General features: G+C 44.7%; 1 protein-coding gene across 6 annotated transcripts in view; it reads right to left on the reverse strand.

The window, feature by feature from the left end:
• Positions 1-12,956, reverse strand: part of NPHP3 (nephrocystin 3) — a 232,133-nt gene that overhangs the window by 107,636 nt on the left and 111,541 nt on the right. For all 6 annotated transcript variants that reach the window (XM_029589318.1, XM_029589315.1, XM_029589314.1 and 3 more), the window contains one exon: positions 7,460-7,574. In XM_029589318.1, coding sequence (XP_029445178.1) covers positions 7,460-7,574 — 115 coding nt within the window. The remainder of the gene's footprint in view (positions 1-7,459; positions 7,575-12,956) is intronic.

The following is a 12,956-nucleotide window of genomic DNA, read 5'->3' on the forward strand; positions in this document are numbered from 1 at the left end:
TCAAGATACATCCTCTGAAAGATCAAGCAGCTGCAGGGTCAGCCTCTCAACATCCAGGCTATGAGCAACAGGGCCTGGAGGTTGGAATGCCACAGCCTGCCCTAATCTTGCGTGATGAGATCTGGGGGAATTCCCCAAACTGATTGGTTCCCGGAGGGACAACTCCCAAAGGAGTGGAAACCAGATCTGCCTCAGCCAATGAGGGGCTATTAGAATCATAGTCCCATGATCCTGTTGAAGCTTCAGGAGAATCTTCGTCACAAGTGGAATCGGAGGATATGCGTACAGAAGACCCTTGCCCCAATGGCAGGCAAATGTGTCTGAGGCTGATTTGCAGTCTGCACTGTACAGGAAGAGAACTGAGTCAGCTTCCTGTTGCAGGGGGATGTGAACAAGTCCATGTCTGGGCTCCCCCAGAGAAGGAAGATCTGATTCGCCAACTTCTGGTCCAGGGACCACTTGTGGAGCCTGAAGGCTTATTTATTTATTTTAAAGTATTTATATACCGCTTTATAAAAAATAAATTTTTTGTCAAAACGGTTTACAATAATTAAAATAAAATTTTAAAAGAACAATCAAATTAAAATAAATTAAAATATACAAAAATTAGTCAATAGCTAGAAAAATTCTGGCTTGAAAATAAATCAAATTAATTACTCAAAAATAAAAATAGAGATTTGTTGCCATAGGACTTGCTATTGCAGGAAAAGAGGGGAGGGGAAAAGGGGGGCATGAAAAAATGGAGACGTAACTAATATAGAAGGCTTGACTCAGTCTGTCCGCTATCACATTCTCCATTCCAGCCAGATACATGGCCCAGAGCACCATCCCTTGGGACAGAGCCCAGGACCAGATCTGGACCGCTTCCTGACACAGGAGGTATGACCCTGTGCCTCACTGCTTGCTGACATACCACATTGCTATTTGGTTGTCTGTTTGGATCAGGACAATATTGTTGGACAATCGATCTCTGAAAGCCCATAGAGCGTACCTGATCGCCCAGCGCTCCAAGAAGTTGATTTGATATTGTGCTTCCTGGGCGGACCACAGGCCCTGGGTATGGAGCCCGACTACATGAGCACCCTACCCCAGGTTGAATGCATCAGTGGTGAGGAAATTTGGGTAGGGGGAGTTTGGAAAGATATTCCCTGCTCTAAATTTGAGAGAATCCACCATCAGGACAAGGAGTCCCGGAGAGACGAAGTGATGCAGATGCAAGCCTGGAGGTCCTGAGTAGCCTAGTGCTACTGCGACCTCAAGGTCCATTGGGCTCTGCGTATGTGAAAGCATGCCAAAGGAATAACATGGACGTTTGCGGCCATGTGGTCCAACAGCCTCAACATGTGCCGCGCTGATACCTGCTGATACCTGCTGACTCTGTTGAATCACCTCCGTTATGGATGCCAAAGTGACCGCTCTGGAGTGTGGCAGGAAGGCTTTTGCCTGAACCGTGTCTAGCAGGGCTCCTATGAAGTCTAATGGAGGTGACGGGCTGAGATGGGACTTCGGGTAGTTGATAACGAACCCTAGTGATGCCAACACCCAGCGCAGGGACTGATCTGCCCGTCTGAGAGGTGCTCTTGATCAGTCAATCGTCCAGATAAAGGAAAACATGCACTCCCAGCCTGCGGAGGTGTGCCCCCACCATGGCCAGGCACTTTGTAAAGAAACGTGGGGCCAATGCTAGCCTGAATAACAACACTCTGTACTGGAAGTGTTTTCCCACCACAAATCTGAGATACTTCCTGCGACCTGGAAAGATCTCGGTGTGGGTGTACGCGTCCTTTAAATCTGCGAATAAGCAGAGTCGGCCCCAACCAGTGGATTGGGACCCATGGACACCGGTGTTAGGCTGCTGCTCTCTCTGCGCTAGTCAAAACCCAGCTGCAGGGCCAGGCTGAGGCGCAGGCTGAGGCCGAGGTGCCCGCTGTTGTCGGGAATGTCCCTTTGGGGCAGCTTAAGCCGGTCAAGAGCGTGAGGCCGGAGATGGTATCTCTGCAGCCTGTAGAAAGCTTTCCTGGGGTCGCCGAGGAGGGGTCTGAGCAGACAATTGACTCAGGATTTTGTTATTTTCTTTCAATTGGGTGACTGCGTCGCGGACCTTATCCCCAAACAGGTTTTCTCCTGTACAAAGGAGGTTGGCCAGCTTTTCCTGGATCAGGGCGAAGGTCAGAGGCCTTAAGACAGACCCAGCGCTGGGCACTAATACCAGCCGCTGATATCCTTGCCACCATCTCAAATACGTTGTAGGCTGCCTGCACTTCATGCTTGCCAGCTTTGAACCCTTTTTGGACAAGGGACTCAAAGCCTTCCTGGAACTGTTGTGGGAGACCTTCAGCAAACTCCTGGACCTGCTTCCAGAGGTTGCAATTCTACTGATTCATGTACAACTGATATGATACTATATGGGCAATGAGCATAGCCCCCTGGAAGACTTTACGGCCCAGGGCATCCAAGGCTCTGTGGTCCTTCCCTCATGGGTTCCATTACCATTTGTTTGAAGAGAGCCCCTTGCAGGGCATCCACTATCTCTGTTGGACTACGCAGTCCAACTCCTCTCGAAATGCAGGTGTAGCGAGCACCGACATGGGAGGAGAAGGCAGGCGGAGCGTACTCGGAGCCTCCACGGGGGCTTGGTACCTGACACTGAGATTGGTGGGGAATGCCCTGGGCTCCTGGTTTTGGAGGAGGATGGGGCCTCCTCCCCTTGGGGCTGCTTCGAAGGAGGTTCGCCAGAGCCGGTGCCCCTCCAGCGTCGATGCCGGCACCGGACGGTGATGACCGTCAGTGCTTTCCCTGGTGCTCAGCCTGGTCTTTTTCCGGCGTCGAGGAAGATGATCCCAAAGCCTTTGACTGGCCAGATGCTGGTGGAGGATGATCTCCCATACCATATTCATCACAGCAGATCACCAAGGGAAAATGTCCTGAGTCAGATCGATCCCCTCGGCTCAACGTACCCTTACTGGAGTCGATGGAGCCGATTGTCTAGAACCAAACAAGTGCTCCATCTTGTCCAGGCGGGCAAGCTGGCCTTTGGAGGTCATCTGAACACAAGTGGGACACTGATAAACATTATGGGAAGGCCCCAGGCAGAGGACGCAAATGTTGTGCGGGTCTGTGATAGACATAGTCCACGGACACTGGGGGCACTTCCGAAAACAGGTCACCATTCAAAAAAGACGGTGCGCGGTCGGTGGCCGACAGCCACTGGGAGGCAGACGCTCGGGAACCGATCACAACATGAAAAAATTTTCTACTGAGCGCTGGAGGAACTGATGCGCATAGGGGGACCCTGAAGCAGGAAAAACCAGTGAAAAAATGATGAATTTCTTCCGAGAGGGAAAAAAGTAATGAAGAGCTCCACAAACCACGAGGCAACAGCTCCGTGGAAAAAAAGAAACTGAAGAGGGGAACCCCCCCCCCACCCTGTGGGTGTGGGGTTAGTGGCATGCTGGGCATGTTCAGGGTGCCAGTCAAAGTTTCTAGAAACTCTGACAAAAGTATTCCATGCCGGGCTCCATCTGATGATGTCACCAATCTGTGAGGACTACCATCCTGCTTGTCCTGGGAGAACCGTGTTTCCCATCTATAAAGGATGTCCAGCATTGTATGGAAAAATTCTATTACTTTAACAAACTAACTACTTTTTCACGTAACATACTATTTAAATTTGAACTGTTGTGGCATCCTGTCGCTAAATGGCTACTTTCTGTGTCTTGAGCATTTTGAGATAATTGAATGTAAGAGGGGAGATGTAATTCTTTTCATTGTCTGTTACCCTCTATACATCTGCTGTCAACTTTGGTGATGTCCTTCACCAGTATTGCTATTGAACCTATATTTGGGTACTATTGTGGTTCTTGCTATTTACCTATACCACCATTATTACTCTTGCTATATGCTATTTACTTATTACCATGTCTGAAAGGGGGATGTAGAGAGGAATGCACTACTCCTATATAAAATGTAAAAGGGGTCCAAATTCATGCTCTTTTGTTTTGTCTTGTAAGAGCTGTTACTCAAGCCTGATTATGGCTATTGTTTGATTATTTAATTTGCACAATAAAAAAAGTCAAATTTAAAAAAATTATAAATAATAAATTGAACTATAATATTTATTGACTTGTTTCTAAATTGCATGCTATAATTATGTTGTGAACTGTTCTGCGTTTCTGTTTGAGAAGAATGGGGTATAAATGTGAACTGTAATGCAATCTAATGAAACAAAGTGTGGCACTAAACAGTCAGTTTTCCCAATGGAGAGAGATGAATAGTGGAGTGCCCCAGAAATCTTCTGGGGCTCAGTATTGTTTTACTTATTCATTCATAATCTGGAAAAGGAAGTAAAGACTGAACAGATAAAATCTGGAATACACAGTTATTCAAAGTACTTAAAATATAAGATGATTCTAAGGAATTTCAAGAGAACCTTGTAAGACTGGGGAAATGGGCATCTAAATGGCAGATAACATTTATGTGGCTAAGTGCAAGGTGAAGCACATGGAGAACAATAATCCCAACTATATGTACTTTAGGACTTACCACTCAAGGAAAGGACCTTGGAGTCACTCAGTGTGCAGCAGCAATCAAGAAAAGCAAATAGAATGTTAGGCATTATTCAGAAAGGAAAAGAAAATAAATCTAAGGCTATTAGAATGTTTCTATAGATCTATGGTACAACCACAACTTGTGTGCAGTTCAAGTCAACCCTTCTCAAAAAAGATACAGCAAAACTAGAAAAGGTACAAAGAAAGGCAACAAAACTAATAAAGGGGGATTAACAGATCCTTGCTGACATGTTAGGGCTCCAGCATAGAAAAGAGATGAGCAGGGATATAGCAGAGATTTACAAAACACTGAGCGGCGAAGAAGGTGTAGAGGATACTCCAGAAAACTGATAGCACAGGGCTTCTCAAATCTGTCCTGGGGACCCCGCAGCCTAATGGGTTTTCAGGATATCCACAGTGAATATGAATAAGATATCCATCTAAATGACATATCCGGCTATATTCAGCCCTTATCCGGCTAAATTCTAGCCAGGCAACTAGTTCTGATAGGAAGTGTTGGAGCCGCTGGGAGCAGGTGAGTAAGATCCTAGCTCCCAGCAGAGATGGATTTGGACAATCGGGGCAAGGTGGGATAGGGAATCCAGGGGTGAGCCCACATTCTTGTGAGGGTGGGGATGGGAACAGAGTGGAACTTTCATTTTGTAATCAAGCAAAGGTTGCTGGTCAGGGTGGGGAGAGAGAAATTGGGCATGTTTTGGGATGGAGGGGTGCCGAATACCACAGGAAATTTATTGATCAGTGACAAAGGTTCACATATGAGTTGTGGGCCCTTTGATTTATGGGGTTTTTTTTTAATTACCCTGACAGCTATTTAACTGGATAAATCCTAACTGGCTATATTGAAACATAGCCAATTAGGTTTTAAAGTTATCCAGTTACATGTAGCCAGATAATATTAAACAAGTATATTCAGCATGAAATTTATCCCACTTAATATATAGGATAAGTTATCTGGCTAACTTTACCCAGATAACTTGTCCATTAAACAGTCTCCTGAATATTGGCCTCACTGACAGGCCGATACAGTACGGTGCGCTCCAGTGGAGCACACTGTTAACCCGCCTTTGGACGCACGTTTTCGACATGCTAGCTTTACCCCTTATTCAGTAAGGGGTAATAGTGTGTCGAAAGCACGTGTCAAACCCTCCCGAAACTAATAGCGGTTGCAACATGCAAATGCATGTTGATGGCCCTATTAGTTATACCCACGCGATACAGAAAGTAAAATGTGCAGCCAAGCCGCACATTTTACTTTCAGAAATTAACACCTACCCAAAGGCTGGCGTTAATTTCTGCCGGCGCCGGGGAAGTGCACAGAAAAGCAGTAAAAACTGCTTTTCTGTGCACTCTCCGACTTAATATCATGGCGATATTAAGTCGGAGGCCCCAAAAGTAAAAAAAAAAGTAAAAATTTTAAAAAATATATTAAAATTTGGCCCGCGGGTCGGAAGACGGACGCTCAATTATGCCGGCGTCCGTTTTCCGAACCTGTGGCTGTCAGCGGGTTTGAGAACCAACGTCGGCAAAATCGAGCGTCAGCTGTCAAACCCGTTGACAGCCGCTGCTCCTGTCAAAAAGGAGGCGCTAGGGACGCGCTAGTGTCCCTAGTGCCTTTTACCGTGGGCTCTAATTTACATAGGTCACCCTCCTGAATCGCACGCCCAGGAGAGTGGCCTGTGCACGCACTGGGAGAGCGTGCGCTCGCCAGCTCTCCCGCGCGTTTTTCTGAATCGGCCTGTGAATCTCAAGTATAAGCAAATTTATCTCAAACATATTTATTATGGATATCCTGAAAACCAAACTGGCTGTGAGATCCCAAGGATAGGTGGAGAAGCCCCTGTGATAGTATATTTAAAACAAATTGAAGAAAGTAATTTTTATTCAATGTCCAATCAAACTAAAATGTGTTGTCAGTGGATGTAGTCAAGACCAGATGTATAGCTGGATTAAAGAACGGTTTGGACAAGTTTCTGGAGGACACATCTATTAAATAGCCAGATAGGCTTGGGGAACACAGCCTCTTACCCACTGGCAATGGAACTGAAAAACTGGAACTGGATCTCTAGTTTCTAGTTTATTAGTTTTTTATATACCGTAGTATCAGTAAAACCTTCATTACGGTTTACAATGCAATAAAAGTAAGGAAAATAAAATAACTCATTAATAAAATCAAAATACCTTTTTCAAGCAATTTGGATTGGCCACTGTTGGAGACAGGATATTGGGCTTGATGGACTATAGGTCTGAACCAGTATGGCATTTTTTTAATGTTCTTACTCAGCAGTGACATCTAGTGGCCACATTTAGGGTCCACAATTAGCCAGGTTCCGGACAAAGCTACAGTCTGTGGCCTCTTCCCGAGTATTGTCACTGGGCTGAGTTGGGAGCTGGGGATATATATATATATATACATATATATAAAAGGACCTCATCCCATCTGTGATCATTTTAAATTTAGACTCAGGGTGCTCTAGAGCAAAAGAGGCCAGTTTCAACTGAGCTGGAAGTCGGAAAAGAAAAGGAGGAAATCATCAGCCCAAGAACATTTAAAACAAAATTTTGTGCTAGGTGAATAAGCATCAGTTATCTCACACACTAAAAGTGATTTATCCATATTGGCTGCTATGACACAAATGACACAACATATATGGCATGAACCAATCGGCATTCTGCAAAAGACCATTTGTAACACTGCTGAACATGGCTATCCCTCAAGGCTTTATGAGAATTGCAGTGTAGCAGCTTAAAGAACTTTTCAGTTATAACCATAAGAAAACAACAGTAGAAATTGATAAAAGAGTGGGTGTTTCTACATACCACATAGACATCTGAAAATGCACACAGTTTTGTTTACATGCTTTCAGATATTGGCCAACAAATTCAAAATGTACCTTTAAAGTCAGTCTTTTCATGATCAATGCTGGCTCTGAACTGGTAGACTTAGGCATCCCAACAAAGTGATAAAGAATCAGTGTGTTTGGGGAATGTTTCTGCTGCAGTTGAATCCTACCAAGAAGAAAACAAGCTCATTAATCAACAAAGCTCAAAACAATGCCACCCCATATTTCAAGGAAAGCTCATCAATCTTTGTCATGTATAATATTTTAAATAATATATTTTCCTACTATTGAGGTTGTTGTAATAAGGTGTGCAAGGAGTTTTGTGCATATCAGTGTGCATACAGGTTAGCTCTCTCTCTCTCATGCAAATCCCATGTTAATGATGGCATTAGCTATTACTTCAACCATAGAGGTGGGCTGGCTTAAAGGAAAATTCATTCTTATCTGCTAATTTTCGTTCCTGAAGTACCATGGATCAGTCCAGACAAGTGGGTTTATGCATCCCTACCAGCAGATGGAGGCAGAGAACAAAACTTTGAGACACTGCTATATAACCGAGCGTGCCACCTGCAGACCCTCAGTATTGACCTATACTATAGAAAAGCTGTTAAATAAATAAATACTCAAGCCAAGATGTCTATTTAACAAACCCCAATAAACCTGGGGCAAAGAAATGCTTAAAGGTTGGAGCCCACTGAAAACTAGGCCTTCTTAACCTAACAGAACTTCTTATTACTCTGAGTATATCACATATCAGTTCAGCAACATCCAAAAGCGAGGAAGTCTTTGGAAAGATGGGGACAGGTCTCTAGACTGATCCGTGGTACTTCAGGATAAAAATTAGCAGGTAAGAACCAATTTTCCTTTCCTGTTCATACCCCGGATCAGGCCAGACAAGTGGGATGTACCCAAGCCCCTTTATTCTGTGCGGGACCTCGAAAGACCCACGTACAACACACTTTCCCCAAAAGACACCTCCTCTGGTGCCCACACATCCAAGCGCTAATTTTGATAAAAGTGTGAAGAGAAGACCACGTCGCTGCATGACAAATGTCCTGTGGAGAAAGTAGTTGACACTCCACCCACGAGGTTGGCTGAGCCCTAGTGGAATGCGCTCTCAACCCCTCCGGCACCAACTGGCCCTTATAGATGTAAGCTGAAGCTATCGTCTCTTTCAGCCATCATGAAATAGTGCCCTTGGAAGCCTTATTTCCCTTCTTAGGGCCACTGCAAAGGACAAACAGATGATCTTATCTCTGAAAGGCATTTGTCACCTTAAGATATCGCAAAATAATTCTGCGCACATCCAACAAGTGAAGCTCTCTCGCCATAGGAGCAACTGCAGACAAATTCGGAAAGGCTGGTAACTTGATTACCTGGTTAAGGTGAAAAGAGGAAACCTCTTTAGTCAAAAAAGGAAGGGACCGTATGTAAAGAAAACCCTCCTCCGAAAAACGCAGGAATGGGTCTCTGCACGACAAAGCTTGTAGCTCGGAAATCCTTCTAGCTGAACAGATAACCACCAGGAAAACAGCCTTCAGGTTTAAGACCTTTAGAGAAACCCTCCTAACTGGTTCAAAGGGAGGACCACACAGCACCTGAAGAACTAAATGTTCAGATTCCATGCTGGACAAATCTTCCGAACCGGAGGATGCAGATATTTTGTCCCCTTGAGAAAACGAACCACATCCAGATGAGACGCCAATGGCCTTCCCTGAATCCTACCTTGAAAGGAATCTAAGGCTGCCACCTGAACCCAAAGAGATTTATAGGCCAAACTCTTAGCCAAACCGCTTTGCAAAAAAGCTAGAATCTGCGGAACATCTACCTTCAAAGTCTGCATCTTGTTCTGCAAACACCAGGATTCAAAGACTCTCCACATTTGGACATAAGTCAAGGACGTAGAAGGCCTCCTTGTCTGAAGCAGAGTCACAATCATAGGCTCTGAATAACCCTTCAAGCGGAGCTGCCACCTCTCAAAAGCAAAGCCGCTAAACAGAAGTGGACATTGAAGACATGGTTCATGGATTCTCATGATTGGGATATAGCTATTCTGGGCTATAACTTAAGGAAGTAAAGAGGGGACAGAAAAGGGGGAGGAGTAGCTCTTTATGTCAAAACAATATCCAAGCACTGAACTGCAAGGAATATGGGGTACAGAAGAAGCATTATGGGCTGTCCTAAAAAAAGATGAAGGTGCACCCATTTTCATTGGTGTGGTTTACAGGCCTCTGACTCAAATGGAAGAAATTGCCAGCTATCTGGTCAAAGACATACAAAAGGTGGGAAAGAAGGGAGAAGTGTTGATTGTTGGAGACTTTAGTCTGCTAGATGTAGACTGGAGAATCCCTTCTGCAAAATCTACCAGACATAGAGAGATAGTGGATGCCCTGCAAGGGGCTCTCTTCAAACAAATGGTAATGGAACCCATGAGGGAAGGAGCTATACTTGACCTAGTGCTCACTAACAGGGATAATGTCTCTAATGTCCGGGTGGGTGCCCATCTCAGCACCAGTGATCATCAAATGATATGGTTTGACATCGCAAATGGGATAAGGAAAAGTGACACAAAGAACCGAGATTTGCATTTCAAAAATACAGACTTTGTCGAAATGGGGACATATCTGGAAGCAGAACTAGAAGACTGGGAGAAAATGGGAGAGTTGGTACAACAGTGGGCCAAACTAAAAGATTCAATCACAAAAGCAACAAATCTATGTTAGAAAAATAAACAAAAGTAAGAGAAATAAGAACCAATCTGGTTCTCAAAGGAGGTGGCTGACACAATAAAAGTAAAAAGAACAGCGTTCAAGAAATATAAAGAATCCCAAGATAAGGAACACAGGGAAAATATCTGGTGGAACTGAGGGAGACTAACAGAGTCATCAAGAAAGCAAAAAGTCAGGCGGAAGAAAGATTTGCCAATGAGGTAAAGCGAAGTGACAAAACATTTTTCAGATACATCAGAGAAATAAGAAAGGTCCAAAGTGGTATTGTGAAATTGAAAGGTGACAAGGATCAATGTGTGGAGAGAGAAGACGACATGGCAGAAATATTAAACAAATACTTCAATTTGGAGTTCATTAAAGAAGTCCCTGGAGAAGGACTGTCGTTAGTTAACAAGACTGTGGATGGAGGTGGAGTAGACAAATCTCCATTTACAGAATAGAACATATAGGAAGAGCTAGAAAAACTGAAAATGGACAAAGCCATGGGGCCTGATGAGGTTCATCCCAGAATACTGAGGGAGTTCAGGGATGTGCTGGTGGATCCGCTGAGTGACCTGTTCAATAGATCCCTGGAAACGGGAGAGGTGCCAAGTGATTGGAGAAGAGGTGTGATGGTCCCGCTTCACAAGAGTGGGAGCAGAGAGGAGGCTGGAAATTATGGGCCAGTTAGCCTCACCTTGGTGGTGGGAAAATTAATGGAGATTCTGCTGAAGGAAAGGTTAGTGAACTATCTACAGTCAGGAGGATTGCTGGACCCAAGACAGCATGGATTCATCAGGGGAAGGTTCTGTGAGTCAAATCTGATTGACATTTTTGATTGGGTGACTAAAGAATTAGATCAAGGAAGAGCGCTTGATGTGATATGCTTGGATTTCAGCAAAGCTTCCGATACGGTCCCACATAGGAGGCTTGTGATTGAAATGAGAAGCTTGGGAGTGAGCGCCAAGGTGGTGGCGTGGATTCCAAACTGGTTGACAGATAGAAGACAGAGTGTGATGGTAAATGGAACCTACTCTGAAGAAAGAACGGTGTTAAGTGGCATGCCACAAGGATCAGTGTTGGGACCTGTCCTGTTCAATATCTTTGTAAGCGACATTGCGGAAGGGATAGAAGGTAAAGTTTGTCTTTTCGCAGATGTTACTAAGATCTGCAATACAGTGGACATGCCGGAAGGAGTAAAGAGAATGAGATGTGATTTAAGGAAGCTTGAACAGTGGTCGAAAATATGGAGTCAATGCCAAGAGGTGCAGAGTCATGCATCTATGGTGTAGTAACCCAAAAGAGCGTATGTCTTGGTAGGTGAAGGGATGTTGTGCACGGAGCAAGAGAGGGACCCTGGGGTGATAGTGTCTAGTGATCTGAAGATGGCAAAGCAATGTGACAAGGCAATAGCTAAAGCCAGTAGAATGCTGGGCTGCGTAGAAAGAGGAATAACCAATAAGAAAAAGGAAGTGATAGTTCCCCCATACAGGTCCTTGGTGAGGCCTCACCTGCAGTATTGTGTTCAGTTCTGGAGACCGTATCTCAAAAAGGCCAGCGAAAGGATGGAGGCGGTCCAGAGATGGGTAACAAAAATGGTGGGGGCTCTCCATCAAATGACTTATGAGGAGAGGTTGAAGGACATAAATATGTATACCCTGGAGGTGAGGAGGTGCAGGGGAGATATGATACACACCTTCAGATACCTGAAACGTTTTAATGCTACACATTCAACAAACCTTTTCCATTGAAAAGAAATCAGAAGAACTAGGGGTCATTGTCATGAAACTCCAGGGAAGACGACTCAGAACCAATGTCAGGAAACATTTCTTCATGGAGAGGGTGGTGGATGCCTGGAATGCCCTTCTGGAGGGGGTGATGAAGACAAAAATGGAGGAATAGCCTAGTGGTTAGAGCAGCAGGCTATGAACCAGGAGAGCAGGGTTCAAGTCCTGCTGCCACTCCTTGTGACCTTGGGCAAGTCACTTTACCCTCCATTGCCTCAGGTACAAACTTGTAAGCCCTCTGGGGATAGGGAAATACCTAGAGTACCTGAATGTAATCCACTTTGAAGAGCTGAAAAAAGTGCAAAAAGCGGAATATAAAAATCTAAAATAAATAAAGGGGCATGGGATAAACACTGCGGATCCCTAAAGGCTAAAGGATGGAAATGAGGAAAAGAGCGCATGGGGGTAACTTGCTGGTGTGACGGTTACTACCCTTAACCATCAAGCCTTCATACTGTTGATACAACTCATTATTGCTCTCTGCTTTAACGGCAGAGGTAAAGGAGAATTAATTTCACACAGCAACCAACAAAGACATGAATTTTACTGTCTGGGAAAACAAATAAGCACGGGGGTAACTTGCTGATGTGGCTGTTACTACCCTTAACCAATAAGCCTTATACTTGTGCTGTAACTCCAACATTGCTCTCTGCTTCATCATCAAGAGATTAAGGGGAAATGGATTCAGACATTGCTCTCTGCTTCAACAGCAAGAGATAAAGAGGAATTGGACTCAAGACAGAAACCAGCAAGGGCCCTGACTTTAACAGTTTGGGAAAATAAGTATGGGGGGTAACTTGCTAGGCAGATGCCACCCCCTGATGATACCTTTATGGGGGAGACTTGTATGGCATGGTTGGTACTATCATAAGCTTGCAAGGTAGACTGGATGGACCATTTGGTCCTTTTTTGCTGTCATTTCTATGTTTCTATAACCCTGACAGATGGGCCAAGTGAACAGGACCGTCCACCGCTAGACGAAGAAGGTCCATAAACCATGACCAGTGTGGCCACTCAGGTGCTACCAGAATCACCCTGCCTGGATGAAGCTTG

This window comes from Rhinatrema bivittatum, chromosome 2 (genome assembly GCF_901001135.1).
Source record: "Rhinatrema bivittatum chromosome 2, aRhiBiv1.1, whole genome shotgun sequence".
NCBI classification, from domain to species: Eukaryota; Metazoa; Chordata; class Amphibia; order Gymnophiona; family Rhinatrematidae; genus Rhinatrema; species Rhinatrema bivittatum.